This window comes from Heptranchias perlo, chromosome 11 (assembly GCF_035084215.1).
Source record: "Heptranchias perlo isolate sHepPer1 chromosome 11, sHepPer1.hap1, whole genome shotgun sequence".
NCBI classification, from domain to species: domain Eukaryota; kingdom Metazoa; phylum Chordata; class Chondrichthyes; order Hexanchiformes; family Hexanchidae; genus Heptranchias; species Heptranchias perlo.
In genome coordinates this window covers 75,794,896-75,820,519 of record NC_090335.1, presented here as the reverse complement: position 1 = coordinate 75,820,519, position 25,624 = coordinate 75,794,896, and the positions used below count along the sequence as shown (strand labels likewise).

At 45.4% G+C, this 25,624-nt stretch overlaps 1 protein-coding gene across 1 annotated transcript in view; it reads right to left on the bottom strand.

Annotated features, from left to right (window-relative positions):
• Positions 1–25,624, bottom strand: part of LOC137327027 (lysozyme C-like) — a 64,373-nt gene that overhangs the window by 27,033 nt on the left and 11,716 nt on the right. The window contains exons 2-4 of the mRNA XM_067992407.1: positions 25,025–25,169; positions 14,252–14,470; positions 355–528 (exon numbers count right to left, since the gene is read on the bottom strand). Of these exons, the coding sequence (XP_067848508.1) occupies positions 355–528; positions 14,252–14,381 (304 nt within the window). The 5' untranslated portion in view covers positions 14,382–14,470; positions 25,025–25,169. The remainder of the gene's footprint in view (positions 1–354; positions 529–14,251; positions 14,471–25,024; positions 25,170–25,624) is intronic.

The following is a 25,624-nucleotide window of genomic DNA, read 5'->3' as shown; positions in this document are numbered from 1 at the left end:
GTCAGATGAAATAGGGAGGGAGGAGTCTCATGTGGAGCATAAATGCCGACATAGTCCAGTTGGGCCGAATGGCCTGTTTCTGTGCTGTAGACTCAATGTAACTCAATGCAACTCAATGTAAGGAGAAGGTCGACCACCACCTTTTCAGGTCAACAATTGATTGTATGTTCCAGGAAGCCTTCCTCCTCCTGCTCGGAGTATCTCTGGTTTGGAGAAACTCCCACAACATGCAAGTTCCACACCGCTGGTTTCCATTATCCGGCAGTAATGAACAGCCTGAGAATAATTATTAAAAGGGATCCTAGGAGAGAAAGGGAACTGACCCTGAGTTTAATGATGTGTTGAATCGCTCACCATCACACTTTGTCCCACAGGCAGGCTTTGAGTTCTGAGTTTGAACATCCTCACACCACCTTTTGCTGTTGATCTGCAAGAGCCTGTAGACCGACGGCACAGTCCTTCTGCGTCTCCTGCTGAAGCTACGGAAATTACCGTGAGTTGTCATTTCAGTTAGCAGCAGATGCGTCCCTAAAACAAAGGCAAAACCATTTTTGAGTTCCACTGAAAATGTGACTCACATTGCACCTCATGGACAAGCTCCATCGGGGTGAGTCTGGAGTAGCTTGGGCTTTGCAACAACTTTCTGTCACTTTTCCTCTTCTGCCCCTCTCCCCACACACTCCTGTGCTAAGGACCCATTCAGTCTCTGTCAATGCCATTGACAATTACATTCTCTTTATTTTAAAACTGAGAAATCTAGATGAGGGGCAGGGCTGATAGTTCAGGACACACACCAGGATTGAGAAGAGTCCGTTCATTACTGCCGGATAATGGAAACCAGTGGTGTGGAACTTGCATGTTGTGGGAGTTCCTCTAAACCAGAGATACTCTAAACTGAACAAGAGGAGGAAGGCTTCCTGGAACATACAAGTAAGGAAGTCAGAATGAACCTTTATAAAATACTAGTTCAGCCACAACTGGAATATTGTGTCCAGTTCTGGGCACTGCACTTTAGGAAAGATGTGAAGGCCATAGAGATTTACTAGATTGATTCCAGGGATGAGGGACTTTAGTTACATGGATAGACTGGAGATGCTGGGTTTGTTCTCCTTAGAACAGAGGAAGGTTGCGAGGAGATTTACATAAGAAATAGGAGCAGGAGTAGGCCAATCGGCCCCTCGAGCCTGCTCCGCCATTCAATAAGATCATGGCTGATCTGATCCTAACCTCAAATCTAAATTCATGTCCAATTTCCTGCCTGCTCCCCGTAACCCCTAATTCCCTTTACTTCTAGGAAACTGTCTATTTCTGTTTTAAATTTATTTCATGATGTAGCTTCCACAGCTTCCTGGGGCAGCAAATTCCACAGACCTACTACCCTCTGAGTGAAGAAGTTTCTCCTCATCTCAGTTTTGAAAGAGCAGCCCCTTATTCTAAGATTATGCCCCCTAGTTCCAGTTTCACCCATCCTTGGGAACATCCTTACCGCATCCACCCGATCAAGCCCCTTCACAATCTTATATGTTTCAATAAGATCGACTCTCATTCTTCTGAACTCCAATGAGTAGAGTCCCAATCTACTCAACCTCTCCTCATATGTCCACCCCCTCATCCCCGGGATTAACCGAGTGAACCTTCTTTGTACTGCCTCAAGAGCAAGTATGTCTTTTCTTAAGTATGGAGACCAAAACTGTATGCAGTATTCCAGGTGCGGTCTCACCATGTTATGGTCACTCATTCCAAGGGGATCCTTAACTAGGACATTATTAATTAATCCTGGCTCATTACACAGGACCAGGTCCAAGGTTGCTTGCCCCCTTGTAGGATCAGTTACATACTGCTCAAGAAATCCATCCCTAATACATTCAATAAACTCTTCCTCAAGGCTGCCCTGCCCAATTTGATTTGTCCAGTTAATATGATAGTTAAAATCCCCCATAATTATAGCTGTTCCCTTATTACATGCCCTGACTATTTCCTGATTAATACTTCTTCCATCAGAGTTGCAACTATTAGGAGGCCTATATACTATGCCCACTAGTGTTTTTTTCCCCTTATTATTCCTTATCTCTACCGAAACTGTTTCATTATCCTGATCCTTTGTCCCAATATCATTTCTCTGTATTACAGTGATTCCTTCCTTTATTAACATAGCCACCCCACCTCCCCTTCCTTCCTGCCTGTCCTTCCTGATTGTTAAATACCCTGGCATATTTAATTCCCAGTCGTTGTCACCCTGCAGCCATGTTTCTGTAATGGCCACAAGATCATACCCATACGTAGTTATTTGTGCCGTTAACTCGTCCATTTTGTTACGAATGCTACGTGCATTCAGATAAAGAACTTTCAAATATGTTTTGTGACACTTAGTTCCTGCTTTTTCCTTTTTTAACACTTTACCTTTTACTTCATACCTTCTGTCCCTTCCTGACACGCTTTCCTCTGTCTCCCTGCTCAGGTTCCCAACCCCCTGCCACAGCATTGATTCTGGGTTAATCGCCTTACGCCTTCGAGTTTTTATTTTGTCTGTCGTGCCTAAAGTACACTTTCCTTCCGCTGCTCTACGCTTTTCCCTTTCACTTGTTCTTGAACAACTGTTTGTACTATTTGTATTGTAGATTTCCCCTGGGTCTTCCCCTCTCTTGCTGCTCTCAACTTTATTCCCTTCTGACTCCCCGCTCAGGTTCCCATCCCCCTGCCACTCTAGTTTAAACCTTCCCCAACAGCACTAGCAAACACCCCCGCGAGGACATTGGTCCTGGTCCTGCTTGGGTGTAACCCGTCCCGCTTGTACAGGTCCCACCTTCCCCAGAACCGGTCCCAATGTCCCAGGAATCTAAATCCCTCCCTCCTACACCATCCCTGCAGCCACGCATTCATCCTGTCTGTTCTCCTGTTCCTATACTCACTAGCATGTGGCACTGGTAGTAATCCTGAGATCACTACCTTTGAGTCCTGCTTTTTAATTTATCTCCTAACTCCTTAAATTCACCTTGTAGGTCCTCATCCCTTTTTTTACCTATGTCGTTGGTACCAATATGGACCACGACTACTGGCTGTTCACCCTCCCCCTCCAGAATGCCCTGCAGCCGCTCCGTGACATCCTTGACCCTAGCACCAGGGAGGCAACATACCATCCTGGAGTCACGTTTGCGGCCGCAAAAACGCCTATCTGTTCCCCTTACAATTGAATGATAGAGGTATTCAAAATCATGAAGGGACAGAGTAGATAGAGAGAAACTGTTCCTATTAGTGGAAGGGTCAAGAACAAGAGGACATAGATTTAAGGTGATTGGCAAAAGAACCAAAGGTGACATGAGGAAAAACTTTTTTACACAGCGAGTGGTTAGGATCTGGAATGCACTGCCTGAGGGAGTGGTGGAGGCAGATTCAATCATGGCCTTCAAAAGGGATCTGGATAAGTACTTGAAAGGAAAAAATTTGCAGGGCTATGGGGATAGGGCGGGGGGAATGGGACTAGCTGGAATGCTCTTGCATAGAGCTGGTGTGGACTTGATGGGCCGAATGGCCTCCTTCCATGCTGTAACCTTTCTATGATTCTATGATTCTATGATACCGAGCGAGAAATATTGAGGTAGAGGAAGGGAAGTGGATGCCCATCTGCCGTGAAGGAAGGATAACTCGAGATTTCAACCCAAAGCATCATGTCTTCACACAAGGGGTGGTGGAAATCTGGAACACTTTCCCCCAAAAAGATGTTGAGGCTGGGTGTCAATTAGAAATGTCAAAACTGAGATTGATAGATTTTTGTTCGGTAAGCGTATTAAGGAATATAGAACCAAGGTGGGTAAATGGAGTTAAGATATAGACCAGCTATTATCTAATTGAATGGCGGAACAGGCTCGAGGGGCTGAATGGCCTACTCCTGTTCCTATAACCTCTCCTTACTCCTTGCAAATGCTAACTGGCCTCCTGTATGTTTCCAGCATTTCCTGTTTTTATTCCTTACCTTGGATACACCATGCTAGATGGGCATGATCCAGACTAGGATAGCAACATGCAGAAAAGGTATCACAAGAAAGGCCAGTGCCCCATGGAGCGGGCAGCTAAGTGAGGGGAAGAAATGATAGTGTTGAGGAAAGACTAGTGGTGCTAATTGAGGAGGAAGGTCAGGAAAGCAATCGTGAAAGGGGATTCAATAGTTAGGGGAACAGACAGATGATTCTGCGGCTACAGACATGATTCCAGGATGGTATGTTGCCTCCCTGGTGCCAGGGTCAAGTATGTCACTGAGCGGCTGCAGAACATTTTGAGGGGGAGGGTGAACAGCCAGAGGTCATGGTCCAGCTGTGAAGAGGGATGATATGTTAGAAGGATCATCAAATGAGGCCATATGGGTTGAACTGAAGAATAAAAAAGGGGCAATCGCATGCTGCGAGTGTAATGTAGACCCCCAAACAGTCAGAGGGCGATAGAAGAGCAAATTTGTAGGCAAGTTTCTGGGAAGTGCAAAAACAATAGGGCAGTAATAGTAGGGGATTTCAACTACCCTAATATTAACTGGGACAAAATCAATGTAAAATGTATAGAGGGCGCAGAATCCTGAAAATGCACTCAGGAGAACTTTTTAGCCAGTACGTAGCAAGCCCAACAAGAGAGGGGGCAGTTCTGGACTTAGTTTTAGAGAATGAAGCTGGGCAGGTGGAAGGAGTATCAGTGGGAGAGCATTTAGGTGGTAGTGATCATTATTCAGTTAGATTTAGCGTAGTTATGGAAAATGATAAAGATAGAATAAGAGTAAAAGTTCTCAATTGGGGAAAGGCCAATTTTACCAAGCTGAGATGTGATTTAGCAAAAGTGGACTGGAAACAGCTACTTGAAGGTAAATCAGTGTCAGAGCAGGGGGAGGCATTCAAGAAGGAGATAGTGAAGGTTCAGAGCAAATATGTTCCCACAAAGAAAAAGGGCGGGACTCCTAAATCTAGAGACCCCTGGATGTCAAGGAGCATACAGGGTAAGATAAGGCAAAAAAGGGAAGCTTATGTCAGATACTGAGAGCTCGATATTGCAGAAAGCCCAGAGGGGTATAGAAAGTGCAGCGGTGAAATTAAAAAGGAAATTAGGAAAGCAAAGAGAGAGCATGAAAAATTATTGGAAAGTAAAATCAAGGAAAACCAAAAGATGTTTCATAAACACATTAAGAGCAAGAGGAAAGTGATCCACCCACGGCTAACTAAAGAAGTTAAGGAGAGTATTACATTGAAAGAAGAGGCCTATAATGTTGCCAAGAAGAGTAATAACCCTGCTGACTGGGAGAGTTTTAGAAATCCAACAAAGGACAACCAAAATATTGATAAAAAGGGAGAAAATAGAATACAAAAGTAAACTAGCAAGAAATATAAAAATGAAGTTTAAGAGCATCTACAGGAATGTAAAAAGGGAAAGAGTAGCAAAAGTAAATGTTGGTCCCTTAGAGGCAGAGACAGGAGAAATTATAATGGGGAATCAGGAAATCGCAGATGCGTTAAACAAATATTTTGTATCTGTTTTCACAGTAGAAGACACAAAAAGCATACCCAAAAATAATGGGGAACCAAGAGGTAAATGAGAGTGAGGAACTTAAAGCAATTAATATCACTAGAGAAAAAGTACTGGACAAACTAATGGGACTAAAAGCCAACAAATCCCCTGGACCTGATGGCCTGCATCCGAGGGTTCGAAAAGAGGTGGTTGTGGAAATAGTGGATGCATTGGTTATGATCTTCCAAAATTCTCCAGATTCTGTAACGGTCCTAGTGGACTGGAAAGAAGCAAATGTTACCCCACTATTCAAGAAGGGAGGTAGAGAGAAAACAAGGAACTACAGGTCAGTTAGCCTGACATCGGTCGTCAGGAAAATGCCGGAATCCATTATTAAGGCAGTGGTAACAGGGCACTTAGAAAATCACAATATGATTATGCAGAGTCAACATGGTTTTATGAAAGGGAAAATGTGTTTGACAAATTTATTAGAGTTTTTTGAGGATATAACTAGCAGGGTAAATAAAGGGGAACAGTGGATTTAGTATATTTGGATTTTCAAAAGGCTTTCGATAAAGTGCCACATGAAAGGTTGTTATGCAAGTTAACGGCTCATGGGATTGGGGGTAATATATTAGCATGGATTGAGGATTGGTTAAAGGACAGAAAACAGAGAGGAGTGATGAACGGGTCATTCTCAGGTTGGCAGGCTGTAACTAGTGGCATGCTGCAAGGATCAGTGCTTGGGCCTCAGCTATTTACAATCTATATTAATGACATGGATGAAAGGACCAAGTGTAATGTGTCCAAGTTTGTTGATGATTCAAAGCTAAGTGGGAAAGTAAACTGTGAGGAGGATACAGGTTAAGTGAGTGGGCAAGAAGGTGGCAGATGGAGTATAATGTGGGGAAATGTGAGGTTATTCACTTTGGTAGGAAGAATAGAAAAACAGATTTTTTTAAAATGGTGGGAAACTATTAAATGTTGATGTTCAGAGAGACTTGGGTGTCCACGTAGAAGAAACACAAAAAGTTAGTGTGCAGGTACAGCGGGCAATTAGGAAAGCAAATGGCATGTTGGACTTTATTGCAAGGGGGTTGGAGTACTAGAGTAAGGAAGTCTTACTACAGTTGTACAGGGCTTTAGTGAGACCTCACTTGGAGTACTGCCTACAGTTTTGGTCTCCTTATCTAAGGAAGGATATACTTGCCTTGGAGGCGGTGCAACTAAGGTTCACTAGATTCATTCCTGGGGTGAGAGGGTTCCCCTATAAGGAGAGATTGAGTAGAATGGGCCTATATTCTCTGGAGTTTAGAAGAATGAGAGGTGATCTCATTGAAACATATAAGATTATGAGGGGGTTTGACATGGTAGATGCTCAGAGATTGTTTCCCCTGGCTGGCGAGTCTAGAACTAGGGGGCATAAATGGTTCATTCTCGGACTGGCAACCAGTAGCCAGTGGTGTTCCACAGGGGTTGGTGCTGGGTCCCCAACTCTTCACAATCTATATTAACGATTTGGAGGAGGGGACCGAGTGTAACATATCAAAGTTTGCAGATGATACAAAGATGGGAGGGAAAGTAGAGAGTGAGGAGGACATAAAAAACCTACAAGGGGATATAGACAGGTTGGGTGAGTGGGCGGAGATTTGGCAGATGCAATACAATATTGGAAAATGTGAGGTTATGCACTTTGGCAGGAAAAATCGGAGAGCAAGTTATTATCTTGATGGCAAGAGACTGGAAAGTACTGCAGTACAAAGGGATCTGGGGGTCCTAGTGCAAGAAAATCAAAAAGTTAGTATGCAGGTGCAGCAGGTGATCAAGAAGGCCAACGGAATGTTGGCATTTATTGCTAGGGGGATCGAATATAAAAACAGGGAGGTATTGCTGCAGTTATATAAGGTATTGGTGAGACCGCACCTGGAATACTGCATACAGTTTTGGTGTCCATACTTAAGAAAAGACATACTTGCTCTCGAGGCAGTACAAAGAAGGTTCACTCGGTTAATCCCGGGGATGAGGGGGCGGACATATGAGGAGAGGTTGAGTAGATTGGGACTCTACTCATTGGAGTTCAGAAGAATGAGAGGCGATCTTATTGAAACATATAAGATTGTGAAGGGGCTTGATCGGGTGGATGCGGTGAGGATGTTCCCAAGGATGGGTGAAACTGGAACTAGGGGGCATAATCTTAGAATAAGGGGCTGCTCCTTCAAAACTGAGATGAGGGAAACTTCTTCACTCAGAGGGTAGTAGGTCTGTGGAATTTGCTGCCCCAGGAAGCTGTGGAAGCTACATCATTAAATAAATTTAAAACAGAAATAGACAGTTTTCTGGAAGTAAAGGGAATTAGGGGTTACGGGGAGCAGGCAGGAAATTGGACATGAATTTAGATTTGAGGTTACGATCAGATCAGCCATTATCTTATTAAATGGCGGAGCAGGCTCGAGGGGCCGATTGGCCTACTCCTGCTCCTATTTCTTATGTTCTTATGTTCTTATAATCGCAGGATAAAGTGGCGGCCATTCAGGACTGAGATGAGGAGGAATTTCTTCACTCAAAGGGTTGTGAATCTTTGGCATTCTCTATTCCAGAGGGCTGTGGATACTGAGTCATTAAATATATTCCAGGCTGAGATAGATAGATTTTTGGACTCTAGGGGAATCAAGGGATATGGGGATTGTCGGGAAAGTGGAGTTGAGGTCGAAGATCAGCCATGATTGAATGGCGGAGTAGGCTCAAGGGGCTGTATGGCCTACTCCTGCTCCTATTTCTTATGTTCTTATATTCTTAGGATAACTATTGAAAGAGTAGGGGCTATCAGAGACCAAAGAGGTAACCTGTGTGTGGAGGCAGAAGACATGGGTAAAGTTCTTAATGAATACATTCTGTCTCTCTTCACAAAAGAGGGGGACGTGCAGACATTGTAGTTAAGGAGAAGGAATGTGATAAACATAGTGAGAGAAGAAGTATTAAGGGGTTTAGTATCTTTGAAAGTAGATAAATCGACAGGCCTGGATGAAATGTATCCCAGGCTGTTAAGAGAAGCAAGGGAGGAAATAGGAAAGGCTATGACCATTATTTTCCAATCCTCTCTGGCTATAGATGCAGTGTCGGGGGACTGGAGGACGACTAACTTTGTACTGTTGTTTAAAATTCTGAGGGACAATATTAATCGTCATTTAGAAAGGCATGGATTAATCAAGGACAGTCAGCATGGATTTGTTAAGGGAAGGTCGTGTCTGACTAACCTGATTGAATTTTTTGAGCAGGTAACAAGGAGGGTCGATCAGGGTAGCGTATTTGATGTAGTCTACATGGATATTAACAAGGCTTTTGATGTGGCAGACTGGTCAGAAAAGTAAAAGCCAATGGGAAAGTAGCAAGTTGGATCCAAAATTGGCTCAGTGGCAGGAAGCAAAGGGTAATGGTCGATGGACGTTTTTGTGACTGGAAGGCTGTTTCCAGTGGGGTTCCACAGGGCTCAGTACTAGGTCCCTTGCTTTTTGTAGTATATATCAATGATTCAGACTTAAATGTAGGGGGCATGATTAAGAAGTTTGCAGATGATACAAAAAATTGGCCGTGTGGTTGATAGAAGGAAAGTGAGAAGGAAAACAGTAGACTGCAGGAAGATATCAATGGTCAGGTGGGCAGAAAAGTGACAAATGGAATTCAATTCGGAGAAGTGTGAGGTAATGCATTTGGGGAGGGCAAACAAGGCAAGGGAGTACACAATAATTGATACGATACTGAGAGGTGTAGAGGAAGTGAGAGACCTTGGAGTGCCTGAAGGTAGCAGTACAGGCAAATAAGGTGGTTAAGAAGGCATACGGGATACTTTCCTTTATTAGCTGAGGCATAGAATATAAGAACAGGAAGGTTATGCTAGAACTGTATAAAACACTAGTTAGGCCACAGCTAGAGTACTGTGTGCAATTCTGGTCACCACATTACAGGAAGGATGTAATTGCACTAGAGGGAGTACAGATGAGATTTACGAGGATGTTGCCAGGACTGGAGAGTTTTTGTTCTGAGGAAAGATTGGATAGGCTGGGGTTGTTTTCTTTGGAACAGAGGAGGCTGAGGGGAGATTTAATTGAGGTGTATAAAATTATGAGGGGCCTAGATAGAGTGGATAGGAAGGACCTATTTCCCTTAGCAGAGAGGTCAATAACCAGGGGGCATAGATTTTAAATAATTGGTACAAGGATTAGAGGGGTGTTGAGGAGTTATTCTTTCATCCAGAGGGTGGTGGGGGTCTGGAACTCACTGCCTGATAGGGTAGAAGCAGAAACCCTCATCACATTTAAAAAGTACTTGGATGTGCACTTGAAGTGCTGTAACCCACAAGGCTACGGACCATGAGCTGGAAAGTGGGATTAGGTTGGATGGCTCTTTTTCGGCCAGCACAGATACGACTGGCCAAATGGCCTCCTTCTATGCAGTAAATTTCTATGATTCTAATGGGGCATTAAAGGTTTAGATAGTCTTTTCTGCAGCTCTGAATGGAGTCCCATTTGGTCTATTGCTGTCAAGCTTAATGGTAAGGCACATAACAACAACAACTTGTCTTTATATAGCATCTTTATCATAGAGAAAGGCACTTCAGAGACATTCGGAAAAACAGACACACAGCCAAAGAAGGAGAGATTAGGAAGGGTGACCAAAAGCTTTGGTCAATGAGATGGGTTTTAAGAAGGTCTTAAAGAAGGAGACAGTGATGAAGAGACGGAGGGGTGTAGAGAGGGAATTCCAGAGCATGTGGACTAGGCAGTGGAAGGCTGCCATTGGTGGGGTAAAGAGAGGATGGGATGCACAAAAGTCTGGAGTCAGAGGGCAAACAGTTCAGGCGGATTGTAGAGCTGGAGGAGGTTGCAGAGATAGAGAGCGGCGAGGCCATAGAGAGATTTAAATGTAAGGATGAGAATTTTAAATCTGAGACACTGGGAGCCAAAGTAGGTCATTGAAGGAGAGGTGATAGGCAAGCAGTGTGGGATGGGACATGGGCAGCAGAATTTTGGATGAACTGAAGTTTATGTAGGGTAAAGGATGGGAGGCTGACGAGGAGAGCATTGGAGTAATTGACTCGGAGGTGATAAAGGCATGAATGTAGGATGGAGGTAACAACAGAATAACAGAACGGTGGAGAAGGTTCTGGAAAGGAAGAGTGAGCATCCTGATCAAATTAAAGCCCTGGTTAATCCTAGAACCAACCACAAGAAGAGGGTAGAGGGCGTGTAAAGAGAGTTTAAGGAGTTCGGTATTAGATTAAAAAGCAGGACCTCCAGGGTAGTTACCTCAGGACAACGCCCATGTTACATTCTGAACTAGTTCGGGAGAAGTAGATTAGACATGGTATCATTGCATCATAGTATGTTACAGCACAGTAGAGGTCATTTGTCCCATCGTGCCTGTGCCGGCTCTTTGAAAGAGCTCTTTTAACATCTTTTAACATCTTCCAGTTCTGACGAAAGGTCTTCGACCTGAAACATTAGCTCTGTTTCTTTCTCTACCGATGCTGCCTGACTTGCTGAACTTCTCCAGCATTTTCTGCTTTTATTTTTATCTTTGAAAGAACTATCCAATTAATCCAGTTAATTTTGAAAGTTACTATTGAATCTGCTTCCTCCACCCTTTCAGGCAGCGCATTGCAGATCATCACAACAACAAGAACAACTTGCATTTATATAGTAAAATGCACTTCGTAAAATGTCCCAAGGTGCTTCACAGGAGTGTAATCAAACAAAATTTGACATTGAGCCACATAAGGAGGTATTAGGACAGGTGACCAAAAGCTTGGTCAAAGAGGTAGGTTTTAAGGAGTGTCTTAAAGGAGGAGAGAGAGGCAGAGATGTTTAGAGAGGGAATTCCAGATCTTAGGGCCTAGGCAACTGAAGGCATGGCCACCAATGGTGGAGCGATTAAAATCGGGGATGCGCAAGAGGCAAGAATTGGAGGGGCACAGTGATCTCAGGGGTTGTAGGGCTGGGGGAGGTTACAGAAATAAGGAGGGTAGAGGCTGTGGAGATATTTGAAAACAAGGATGAGAATTTTAAAATCGAGGCGTTCCCGGACTGCGGGCCAATGTAGGTCAGTGCCACAGGGATGATGGGAGAACGGATCTTGGTGCGAGTTAGGATATGGGCAGCAGAGTTTTGGATGAGCTCAAGTTTATGGAGGGTGGAAGATGGGAGGCCAGCTAGGAGAGCATTGGAATAGTCTAGTCTGGAGGTAACAAAGGCATGGATGAGGGTTTCAGCAGCAGATGAGCTGAGGCAGGGACAGAGATGGGGGAATGTTACGGAGGTGGAAGTAGGTGTTCTTGGCGATGGAGCGGATATGTGGTCAGAAGCTCATCTCAGGGTCAAATAGGAGCCAAGGTTGCGAACGGTCTGGTTCAGCCTCAGATAATGGCGAGGGAGAGGGATGGAGTCGGTGGCTAGGAAATGGAATTTGCGGCGCGGACCAAAGACAATGGCTTCGGTCTTCCTGATATTTAGTTGGAGGAAATTTTTGCCTATCTTGGACAAGCAATGTGATAAATGAGAGACAATGGGGGGTGGGGGTCGAGGGAGGTGGTTGTGACAATTCTCAAACAACCCTCTGCATAAAGTAATGTTTCCTCATGTCGTCTCTGGCTCTTTTGTCAATCACCTTGAATCTGTCTCTGCTGTCCTTGATGTCCTTCCTGAAGTGTGGTGCCCAGAATTGAACACAATACTCCAGTGTTTTATAAAGGTTCAGCAGAACTTCTTTGCTTTTGTGCTCTATGCCTCTATTAACAAAGCCCAGAATCCCATATGCTCAACTTGTCCTGCCACTTTCAAAGACCTCTCTGTTCCTGCACCCACTTTACATTTGTACCACTTAATTTTAGTTGCCTCTCCTCATTCTTCCTACCAAAATGTATCAATCCACACTTCTCTGCATTAAATTTCATCTGCCAAGTGTCTGCCCATTTCACCAGTCTGTCTATGTCCTCCTGAAATCTGTTACTAACCTCCTCACTGAATACTACATTTCTGAGTTTTGTGTCATCTGCAAACTTTGAGATTATACCCTCTATACCCAAGTCCAGGTCATTAATATATATCATAAAGAGCAGTGGTCCTAATATTGACCCCTGGTGAACACTATAATTATAGTATACCCCTGTATACTTCCCTCTAGTCTGAAAAACAATCATTCACCACTACTCTCTGCCAATTTTGTATCCACGCTGCCACTGTCCCTTTAATCCCATGGGCTTTAATTTTGCTAACAAGTCTATTATGTGATCAAATGGCTTTTGAAAGTCCATATACATAACATCAATAGCACTACCCTCATCAACCCTCTCCATTACTTCATCAAAGAATTCAATCAAGTTAGTCAAACACGATTTTCCTTTAACAAATCCTTGCTGGCTTTCATTTATTAGCCCATACTTTTCCAAGTGCCAATTAATTTTGTACCAGGTTATTGTGTCTGAAAGTTTCCCCACAACCAATGTTAGCCTGACTGGCCTGGTTTATCCCTCTTCCATTTTTTGAACAGGGGTGTAACATATTAAAGAGTGGCTTGACAGATGATGTAGAAGGAAGGCTTTAACATTTCTAGGTCATTTGCAGAGGTTCCAGTGCGGGAGCAAACTCTACATACAGGATGGGCAGTTTTCCCCCTGGATGTTTGCACCTTCTCGCAAGAGGTCACTTGGTAGCCATCATTGGCTGGTGCCCTACTTGCTCTATTTCCCCCTCCCTAGCCCGGAGGGTGCTGAGGCTAATTATAGTGCACCATCAGCTGAGCACAGTCCTGAGGTGGAACATGGACCTCCTGGTCAGTGTGGCTCAATTCACACCAAACAGTGAGCTCAACAACTAAAACCATTGAGAAAAACTACAAACGATGCACTTATTGGTGTCAGCCGTAGCTCAGTAGTAGCAAGTCCAACTCTAGGTACTTGAGCACAAAATCCAGGTTGACACTCCAGTGCAATACTGAGAGAGTGCTGCATTGTCAGAGGTGCTGTCTTTCAGATGACATGTCTGCCCTCTCAGGTGGAGCTAAAAGATCCCATGGCACTATTTTGAAGAAGGGCAGGAGAGTTCTCCGTGGTGACCTGGCCAATATTTATCTCTCGACCAACACCATGAAAAACAGATTATCTGGTCTGGTCATTTATCTCATTGCTGTTTGTGGGATTCTGCTGGGTGCAAATTGGCTGCCACGTTACCTACTTTTCAATAGTGACTATACTTCACTGGCTGGAGAGTATAGAACTAGGGAACATAGTCTCAGGATAATGGGTTGGATATTTAAGACTGAGATGAGGAAGTATTTCTTCACTCAGAGGGTCGTGAATATTTGGAATTCTCTACCCCAGAGGGCTGTAGATGCTCAGTCGTTGAGTATATTCAAGACTGAGATCGATAGATTTTTGGACTCTAAGGGAATCAAGAGCTCTAGGGATCGGGCAGGAAAGTGGAATTGAGGTCAAAGATCAGCCATGATCTTATTGAATGGTGGAGCAGGCACGAGGGGCCGTATGGTCTACTCCTGCTCCTATTTCTTATGTTCTTATGTTCAAAAATACTTAATTTGCTGTAAACACTTTGGGACGTCCTAGAGGTAGTGATAGGAGCTACATAAATGCAAGTCTTTCTTTTTTTCTTAATACTGAATATGGTGTAAAGGAATCGATACAAAACGAAAGTGTGGTTTGAGCCTGGAGAAGTGAAGACATTCAGAAACAGTTTACTGGTGCAGAGAACATGAGACTCACAGTCTGCCAGACTGTATCCCTGATATCCGTCAAATTCAAAAAGACGTAATAAGGTGGCAAGCTCGCATTTGTCAAAGAAGGCAAGACTTGTGCCTGCAAGCAGGGCACTGAGAATGAAAAAGGTCTTCATCTTGTTGGTAATCACTCGAAGTGCAGCCTTTAAACGAGTCTGCTCTAATCTGGAAATATCTCTCGGGTTTATCCTTTTTTGCAAAGCTCCTGAAATAAAATTTGAAAACAAAAAAAGAGAAATAAAGTGTGTAAGATTGGACCATGATTACTAAACTTCATACTGATTTAATGATATGTGATATGAGGATAAGTAGCAAAGGGGTTGAAATTTCTCAAACATGAATCTGTTGGTGGTTCATCTCCTTAACAGCCCGGAAATATTGTGGTAGAAATTGGTCGGAGTTGTGTTCGATTTTAGGGCACACCTCGGGCGTAAAGCATGTTGATGTTGGACTGCGCCCAATCTATGCAGGCGTTGGTCCCACTGCCAAATTCATGGGGCCTAAGGTTTTAGGCATCCCGGGTGGATGTTGAGAATTCCAAACCAACCGTTCTTTACGTAAGGATTGGTTAATACTGCTGGAGTGTGTGAGGAAAATGTTAATTCATTCTCTTCCAGGAACCAATCAAATAAAACACCTCTTTCACAGTCTCTGGGCAGCGATGTTTTAGACAGTTCTTTACAAGTTCGTCTGCTGCCGCCTGAATTACCCTCTTTGCCACAGTGGCAGTGGATCTTCAGTGGGCCTTCCGCCTGGCCCCTTGCCTTTGCCTCTCATCGCTCGGATCAGGGTAATTGATGTAATTAGTGTGGGTAACGGGGCGCTCGTGTTCGGTGAGGGGAGGAATTGCCACTCGGAATAAAATGTAATTTATTATTTATTCATTCTCAGGATGTGGGCATTGCTGGCAAGGTCGGCATCCCTACTTGCCCATTAGATGGGAATTGAATTGAACACAATATTCCAGCTAGTGCCTCACCTGTGTTTTATAACGGTTTAACATAACTTCCTTGCTTTTGTACTCTATTATTCTATCAATAAAGCCCAGGGTCCCATATGCTTTTTTAACAGCCTTCTCAACTTGTTCAGCCACCTTCAAAGATCTGTGTATGTGCACCCGCAGGTCTCTTCGTTCCTGAACCCCCTTTAAAATTGTACCATTTAGTTTATATTGTCTCTCCTTATTCTTCCTACCAACATGTATCACGACACCCTTCTCTGCATTAAATTGCATCTGCCATGTGTCTGCCCATTTCGCCAGTCAGTCTATAACCTCCTGAAGTCTGTTACTATCCTCCACGTTATTTACTATATTTCCGAGTTTCGTGTCATCTGCAAACTTTGAAATTATACCCTCTATACCCAAGTCTAGGTCATTAATATATATCAAAAAGAGCAGTGGTCCTAATACCGACCCCTGGGGGATACCACTGTATATTTCCCACCAATCTGAAAAACAACCGTTCACCACTACTCTCTGCTTTCTGTCCCTGAGCCAATTTTGTATCCACGCTGCCACTATCCCTTTAATCATATGGGCTTTAATTTTGGAAGTCAATTATGTGGTACTTTCTCAAATGCCTTTTGAAAGTCCACATACATATAAGAACATAAGAAATAGGAGCAGGATTAGGCCACTCTGTCCCTCGAGCCTGCTCCGCCATTCAATAAGATCATGGCTGATCTTCGTCCTCAACTCCACTTTTCTGCCCGATCCCATATCCATTCATTCTCCGAGGGTCCAAAAATCTATCTATCTCAGCCTTGAATATACTCAACGACTCAGCATCCACAGCCGTCTGGGATATAGAATTCCAAAGATTCACAACCCTCTGAGTGAAGAAATTCCTCCTCATCTCAGTTTTACATGGCCGAAGCCTTATCCTGCGACTGTGTCCTCTAGTTCAAGATTCTCCAGCCAGGGGAAACAACCTCTCAGCATCTACTCTGTCAAGCCCCCTCATAATCTTATCTGTTTCAATGAGGTCACCTCTCATTCTTCAAAACTCCAGAGAGTGCAAGTCCATTCTACTCAATCTCTCCTCATAGGACAACCTTGTCATCCCAGGAATCAATCTAGCGAACCTTCGTTGCACCGCCTCGAAGGCAAGTATATCCATCCTTAGATTAGGAGATCAAAACTGTACGCAGTACTCCAAGTGAGGTCTCAACAAAGCCCTGTACAATTGTAGTAAGACTTCCTTACTCTTGTACTCCAACCCCCTTGCAATAAAGGCCAACATGCCATTTGCTTTCCTAATTGCCTGCTGTCCCTGCATGCTAACTTTTGTGTTTCTTGTATCAGGACACCCAAGTCTCTCTGGACACCAACATTTAATAGTTTCTCACTATTTAAAAAATATTCTGTTTTGCCATTCTTCCTACCAAAGGGAATAACTGCACATTTCCCTACATTATACTCCATCTGCCACCTTCTTGCCCACTCACTTAACCTGTCTATATCCCTTTGCAGACTCAATGTGTCCTCCTCACAGCTGACTTTCCCACCCAGCTTTGCACCATCAGCAAACTTGGATACATTACACTCGGTCCTTTCATCCAAGTTATCCATAGATACGGGGGTGGTGCCAGAAGATTGGAGAATTGCAAGTGTTACACCCTTGTTCAAAAAAGGGTGTAAGGATAAACCCAGCAACTATAGGCCAGTCAGATTAACCTCAGTGGTGGGGAAACCTTTAGAAACAATAATCCGGGACAGAATTATCAGTCACTTGGACGAGTGTAGATTGATTAGGGAAAGCCAGCATGGATTTGTTAAAGGCAAATTATGTTTAACTAACCTGATAGAGTATTTTTGATGAGGGCAATGCAGTTGATATGGACTTTCAAAATGGGTCTGATAAAGTGCCACATGGTAGGCTTATCATCAAGATTGTGGCCCATGGAATAAAGGGGGCAGTAGCAACGTGGGTACAGAATTAGCTAAGGGGCAGGAAACAGAGAGTCGTGGTGAACGGTTGTTTTTCGGACTGGAGGGAGGTGTACAGTGACGTTCCCCAGGGGTCGGTGCTGGGACCACTGCTTTTCTTGATATATATTAATGACTTGGACTTGGGTGTACAGGACACAATTTCAAAATTTGCAGATGACACAAAACTTGGAAGGGTAGTGAACAGTGAGGAGGATAGTGATAGACTTCAAGAGGATATAGACAAGCTGGTGGCATAGGTGGACTGGTGGCAGATGAAATTTAACCCAGAAAAATGCGAAGTAATACATTTTGGTAGGAAGAACGAGGAGAGGCAATATAAACTAGAGGTCACAACTCTAAAAGGGGTACAGGAACAGAGAGATCTGGGGGTATATGTGCACAAATCGTTGAAGGTGGCAGGGCAGGTTGAGAAAGCGGTTAAAAAAGCATACGGGATCCTGGGCTTTATAAATAGAGGCAAAGAGTACAAAAATATGGAAGTCACAATGAAGCTTTATAAAACACTGGTTAGGCCACAACTGGAGTATTGTGTCCAGTTCTGGGCACTGCACTTTAGGAAAGATGTGAAGGCCTTAGAGAGGGTACAGAAAAGATTTACTAGAATGATTCCAGGGATGAGGGACTTTAGTTATGTGGATAGACTGGAGAAGCTGGGGTTGTTCTCCTTAGAACAGAGACGGTTGCGAGGATATTTGATAGAGGTAGTCAAAATCATGAAGGGTCTAGACACAGTAGATAGAGAGAAACTGTTCCTATTGGCAGAAGGGTCAAGAACCAGAGGACATAGAGGATAGGGCGGGGGAGTGGGACTAGCTGGATTGCTCTTGCATAGAGCCGGCACAGACTCGATGGGCCAGTTGGCCTCCTTCTGTTCTGTAGCCTTCCTATGATTCTATGATTAATATAGATTGTAAATAGCTGAGGCCCAAGCACTGATCCTTGCGGTACCCCACTAGTTACAGCCTACCAACCTGAAAATGACCCTTTATCCCTACTCTCTCTTTTCTGTCCTTTAACCAATCCTCTATCCATGCTAATATGTTACCCCCAACCTCATGAGCCCTTATCTTGCATAGCAACCTTTTATGTGGCACCTTATCGAAAGCCTTTTGAAAATCCAAATATACGACATCCACTGGGTTCCCCTTTATCTACCCTGTTGGTTATATCCTCAAAGACTCTAATAATTTTGTCAAACATGATTTCCCTTTCATAAAACCATGTTGACTCTGACTAATCATATCATGATTTTCTAAGTGCCCTGTTACCACTTCCTTAATAATGGATTCCAGCATTTTCCTGACGACTGATGTCAGGCTAACTGGCCTGTAGTTCCCTGTTTTCTCTCTCCCTCCTTTCTTGAATAGCAGGGTTACATTTGCCACCTTCCATCCGTTGGGACCTAGTATCTAGAATGTAGGGAATTTTGGAAGATCATAACCAATGCATCCACTATCTCCGCAGCCACCTCTTTTAGAACCCGAGGATGTAGGCCATCAGGTCCTGGGATTTATTGGCTTTTAGTCTCATTAGTTTCTCAAGAACTTTTTCTCTACTGGTACTGATTACTTTAAGTTCCTCACTCTCATTAGCCCCTTGGTTCCCTCCTATTTCTGGTATGCTTTTTGTGTCTTCTACTGTGAAGACAGATACAAAGGACTCAATTTTGCAGGGAAGTAGCATGTGCGTTGGGGGTAGGGGGGCTCCGAAAATTGGGGAAATCCTGATCGGGTTCGGAAACCGGCTCCAACCCGCAGACTTCCGGGTTCCCCACTGACGCGTCTGGGTGCATGCGTGCCTCCCGAATGAGGAAGTCCCACTGGCAATTAAAGCCGGCGGGATGATACTTTACACAGTTGTTTAGATAGTTAAGTACTTGAAGTCCTTAATTTTCTCCACATTGAGGCAGGGGTCCGATTTTGAAGCATCCTCGGTGTGTTTCCTGTGCTGTAGGACACACTCCACGTTCTAACAGACGTGTTTCAGCCAGCAGCCAGTTGGACATTCGAATGCTTGTTTGACAGATGTGGAGAAAAGGTGAGTTCTTGCAGCAGGGTACTCAGTTCTTTCAGACAAACTTTTGGCTGCAAGATCTTTGTGTTTTCACTAAAAATTCTTACTTTCCACTCACAATTCTTCTGTTCACATATATTTAACTACTTTTCCGACCCCCTCAAACTCACACCGTCAGGATGGGAGGTGCCATGGCTGCATTTACCGCTACATCTGAGGACGAGCAACATCACCAGCCTCGCCAGGCCACCTCCGCCACTTGGAGCTCCACAATACAGTGCTGAACCCTGGCACCTGCACAAGAGCACACAGGGCAACAACAGAGATCACGATGTCGCAGGTGGCACTACCCTCGCCACAGGCTCTACAGAGTGAAGCTCAGCTTCCTGGACATCTCTGAGGAGCAGGACATACGGAGGCTCAGAGTGAGTCGCCAGGTGGTCGCAGACATCTCAGCCTCCTTCATACCGAGCTGCTCCCGGCAGGGCCGAGCAGCATCTCCTTACCTGTCACTGTCAAAGTCACCACTGTCCGCAATTTCTTCGCCTCCGGATCATTCCAGGGTGCCACCGGGGACAGCGCCAGGGTCTCTCAGTCGTCTGCACACAAGTGCATAGGGTTCAGGGTACAATTGACTGTACCCATATAGCAATCCGAGCACCTCCACATGAGCCAGGACTGTTCATCAACAGAAAGGGGTATCACTCCATCAACGCTCAGCTCGTTTGTGACCACCGCAAAAGATTCCTTCACGTGTGCGCCAGCTTCCCTGGCAGCTGCCACAATTCCTTCATCCTGAGGGAATCCAAGATCCCGCCCCTCTTCCATGCACTGAACATCCTTAAGGGCTGGCTCCTCGGGGACAAGGGATACCCCCTGCACACATGGCTCATGACACCTCTGAGGAACCCCATCACCGAGCAACAGCGTCGATATAAAGACAGCCACATCGCCACCACGTCTACAGTTGAGTATGTTATAGGGCTGCTCAAGATACAATTTAGGTGTCTTGATCGTTCTGGGGGAGCGCTTCAATATGCACCAGACAAAGTGGGATACATTATAGTAGTGTTGTGCCCTGCACAACATGGCACAACAGGGAAGGGTGCCATTTGAAGAGGCCCCATCCACACCTGCCACCCACATTGAGGAGGAGGAGGAGGAGCAGGAGGAACCCAAGGGCAGAGCAGGGGCTCACCTGGCTGCTCGTGAGGCCAGGGAGTCACTGATATGTGAACGGTTCTCCTAACATTAGAAAGTGTGAAGATCCAGTCTTCAGACCACCTGGAAAGAGCAGCGCCCACACCCAGGCTGCCCACCCTTTCCTGCACCAAACAGTCCTGCAACTACACATACGTCCACTGTAAAGTGACCCAATGGGTGGCATCAAGTGTCGTCGTTCATGGTGAACCTGATGAAAGGGCCCTGTCACAAAAGCCAGTCAAGAATGACCAAGACGTGGCAGTAGTGGTGACAATCATAATATTTAATGTGATATTAACAAAAAACAAATATAAATGAAAAAGATGACCATCTGTCAAACACCCTTGTGCATACCCTTCGTGCTCACATACCCTTCACCTTTCTCTTGTGGCTATTTCTACGTGGTGCATCCCGTGTGGCTGCAGCAAAGGTAGTGGCAGGTTGCTCATGTTCATGCCCTGACTGCTTAGATGCTTTGGGCCTCTGCCCTGTGGGTTTTGGAGCCCATGAGGGCCCCTCCAAAGACTGCTCCACCTGCACCTGTGCAGGGGCAGACTCGGTCACCTGGAGAGGAGGCAGCATTGAACCTTGGAGCAGCCTTGCCCCTGTGCTGCTCCATTGTGGTGTGTGGGTGTTTGCTCCAGGATAAGCCATTGGAGCTATGGCCCTTTAAATAGAGCTCCTCCAGCTGACAGCCTGTGATGCGGGTGCGCAGTCCGCCCACTGTGCAGCTTTCGGACGGCAAACCCGGAAGCCGCTTTAAGTGACACCAGTTGAATTGCGATCGTGTGGGAAATGGACATTTTTTATTAGTTGGGTTACCCGCGCACCCATTCACCCCCCTGCTGCCATCTCACCTCCACTCTCATATCGGGGCCAAAATATTTGTTTAATGCATCTGCCATTTCCTGATTCCCCATTATAATTTCTCCTGTCTCAGCTTCTAGGGGACCAACATTTACTTTTGCTACTCTCTTCCTTTTTATATACTGTAGAAACTCTTTTTTTTTTATTCGTTCACGGGATGTGGGCGTCGTTGGCGAGGCCAGCATTTATTGCCCGTCCCTAATTGCCCTTGAGAAGGTGGTGGTGAGCCGCCATCTTGAACCGTTGCAGTCCGTGTGGTGACGGTTCTCCCACAGTGCTGTTAGGAAGGGAGTTCCAGGATTTTGACCCAGCGACAATGAAGGAACGGCGATATATTTTCAAGTCGGGATGGTGTGTGACTTGGAGGGGAACGTGCAGGTGGTGTTGTTCCCATGTACTTGCTGCTCTTGTCCTTCTAGGTGGTAGAGGTCGCGGGTTTGGGAGGTGCTGTCGAAGAAGCCTTGGCGAGTTGCTGCAGTGCATCCTGTGGATGGTGCACACTGCAGCCACAGTGCGTCAGTGGTGAAGGGAGTGAATGTTTAGGGTGGTGGATGGGGTGCCAATCAAGCGGGCTGCTTTATCTTGGATGGTGTCGAGCTTCTTGAGAGTTGTTGGAGATGCACTCATCCAGGCAAGTGGAGAGTATTCCATCACACTCCTGACTTGTGCCTTGTAGATGGTGGAAAGGCTTTGGGGAGTCAGGAGGTGAGTCACTCACCGCAGAATACCCAGCCTCTGACCTGCTCTAGTAGCCACAGTATTTATATGGCTGGTCCAGTTACGTTTCTGGTCAATGGTGACCCCCAGGACGTTGATGGTGGGGGATTCGGCGATGGTAATGCCGTTGAATGTCAAGGGGAGGTGGTTAGACTCTCTCTTGTTGGAGATGGTCATTGCCTGGCACTTATCTGGCGCGAATGTTACTTGCCACTTATGAGCCTAAGCCTGGATGTTGTCCAGGTCTTGCTGCATGCGGGCTCGGACTGCTTCATTATTTGAGGGGTTGCGAATGGAACTGAACACTGTGCAGTCATCAGCGAACATCCCCATTTCTGACCTTATGATGGAGGAAAGGTCATTGATGAAGCAGCTGAAGATGGTTGGGCCTAGGACACTGCCCTGAGGAACTCCTGCAGCAATGTCTTGGGGCTGAGATGATTGGCCTCCAACAACCACTACCATCTTCCTTTGTGCTAGGTATGACTCCAGCCACTGGAGAGTTTTCCCCCTGATTCCCATTGACTTCAATTTTACTAGGGCTCCTTGGTGCCACACTCGGTCAAATGCTGCCTTGATGTCAAGGGCAGTCACTCTCACCTCACCTCAGGAATTCAGCTCTTTTGTCCATGTTTGGACCAAGGCTGTAATGAGGTCTGGAGCCGAGTGGTCCTGGCGGAACCCAAACTGAGCATCTGTGAGCAGGTTATTGGTGAGTAAATGCCGCTTGATAGCACTGTCGACGACACCTTCCATCACTTTGCTGATGATTGAGAGTAGACTGATGGGGCGGTAATTGGCCAGATTGGATTTGTCCTGCTTTTTGTGGACAGGACATACCTGGGCAATTTTCCACATTGTCGGGTAGATGCCAGTGTTGCAGCTGTACTGGAACAGCTTGGCTAGAGGCGCAGCTGGTTCTGGAGCACAAGTCTTCAGCACTACAGCTGGGATGTTGTCGGGGCCCATAGCCTTTGCTGTATCCAGTGCACTCAGCCGTTTCTTGATATCACGTGGAGTGAATCGAATTGGCCGAAGACTGGCTTCCGTGATGGTGGGGATATCGGGAGGAGGCTGAGATGGATCATCCACTCGGCACTTCTGGCTGAAGATGGTTGCAAACGCTTCAGCCTTGTCTTTTGCACTCACGTGCTGGACTCCGCCATCATTGAGGATGGGGATATTTGCATAGCCTCCTCCTCCCGTTAGTTGTTTAATTGTCCACCACCATTCACGACTGGATGTGGCAGGACTGCAGAGCTTTGATCTGATCCGTTGGTTGTGGAATCGCTTAGCTCTGTCTATAGCATGTTGCCTCCGCTGTTTAGCATGCATGTAGTCCTGACTTGTAGCTTCACCAGGTTGGCACCTCATTTTTAGGTCCGCCTGGTGCTGCTCCTGGCATGCTCTTCTACACTCCTCATTGAACCAGGGTTGATCCCCTGGCTTGTTGGTAATGGTAGAGTGAGGAATATGCCGGGCCATGAGGTTACAGATTGTGCTGGAATACAATTCTCCTGCTGCTGATGGCCCACAGCGCCTCATGGATGCCCAGTTTTGAGCTGCTAGATCTGTTCTGAATCTATCCCATTTAGCACGGTGGTTGTGCCACACAACACGTTGGATGGTGTCCTCAGTGCGAAGACGGGACTTCATCTCCACGAGGACTGTGCGGTGGTCACTCCAACCAATACTGTCATGGACAGATGCATTTGCGACAGGTAGATTGGTGAGGACGAGGTCAAGTAAGTTTTTCCCTCGTGTTGGTTCGCTCACCAACTGCCGCAGGCCCAGTCTCGCAGCGATATCCTTCAGGACTCGGCCAGCTCGGTCAGTGGTGGTGCTGCCGAGACACCCTTGGTGATGGACATTGAAGTCCCCCACCCAGAGTACATTTTGTGCCCTTGCTACCCTCAGTGCTTCCTCCAAGTGGTGCTCAACATGGAGGAGGACTGATTCATCAGCTGAGGGAGGACGGTAGGTGGTAATCAGCAGGAGGTTTCCTTGCCCATGTTTGACCTGATGCCATGATATTTCATGGGGCCCAGAGTCAATGTTGAGGACTCCCAGGGCCACTCCCTCCTGACTGTATATCACTGTACCGCCACCCTGGGTATGTCCTGTCCCACCGGCAGGACAGACCCAGGGATGGTGATGGAAGAGTCTGGGACGTTGGCTGAAAGGTATGATTCTGTGAGTATGGCTATGTTTGACTCGTCTGTGGGACAGCTCTCCCAATTTTGGCACAAGTCCCCGGATGTTAGTAAGGAGGACCTTGCAGGGTTGACTGGGCTTGGTGTTTTGCCGTTGTCGTGTCCGGTGCCTAGTGGTCCGTCCGGTTTTATTCTTATTATGACTTTTCGTAGCGAGATTTTACAACTGAGTGGCTTGCTCGGCCATTTCAGAGGGCAATTAAGAATCAGCCATATTGCTGTGGGTCTGGAGTCACATATCGGCCAGACCAGGTAAGGACAGCAGGTTTCCTTCTCTAAAGGACATTCGTGAACCAGATGGGTTTTTACGACAATCCGGTAGCTTCATGGCCATCATTACTGATACGAGTATTTTAATTCCAGATTTTTATTTAATTAATTGCATTTTAAAAAAAATTAATTAGTTGAATTTAAACTCGTCAGCTGCCACAGCAGGATTTGAACTCATGACTCTGGATTTTAGTCCAAGCCTCTAGGATTATTAGTCCAGTAACATAACCACTATGCTACCGTACCCTAATACTTTACAAATGTCAATCGTGCTACCCTCATCAACCGTTTCTGTTACTTCATCAAAGAACCCAATCAAAGGCTTCATTCTGTGCTGTATGATTCTATGATTCTGGAATGAAACACTGGAATAGTCACCGAGAGGAGGGGTCCTGATCCAGTGAGAGGCATCCATTAAATATGAATTTAGATTGAACAATAATGGGAGAATGAAAATAAATTATTAACTGTAAGGAGAAAACTATTCAAATAAATTCTAGTTAACGTACTCTGATTCACTTACCTGTTTACCACAATTTGTAACAAAGATACTCGTGTTGATTCACTGCTGGTCTTGCCGGGACTGCTGTCACTGCGAGCGACTCCCTCAATGGAATTGAATTCCGTCCAATGGAGCAGCTTTATATCTCAGCAATCGTGTTGCGCAACTGTGAAACAGAGCAGAGAAAACAAAAATTCACAGAAATTGCCTATTCCAAAGGATCTGAAGCCAGCGTACTCCGAGAAAACAGGCATGAGTGGAATTCTGGAGCCCGGCCACATTTTTTTTGAAGTCAGAACAAACTTTTCCGAAAATACAATAAACGTAGGCACCAAAAATCTGCACCTGCCCGTCGTAACTTTGCAGGCCGTGCACCCGGAAACGAGTGAACTTTCTGGAATGGCATTATAGGGGGCCGAGACGCCCACATTGGGAGGTGTCAGCTGTGGCTCAGTGGGCAGCTTATTCACCTCTAAATCAGCAGGTTTATGGGTTCAAATTTCACTCCAGACACCTCAAGTAAAAAATCTAGTTTGATAATCCAGTGTCAGTATTGAGATAGTTGGTTTCCTGGGTTAATATTTGTTTCGTAAACAATATCACAAAGACAGATTTTCTGGT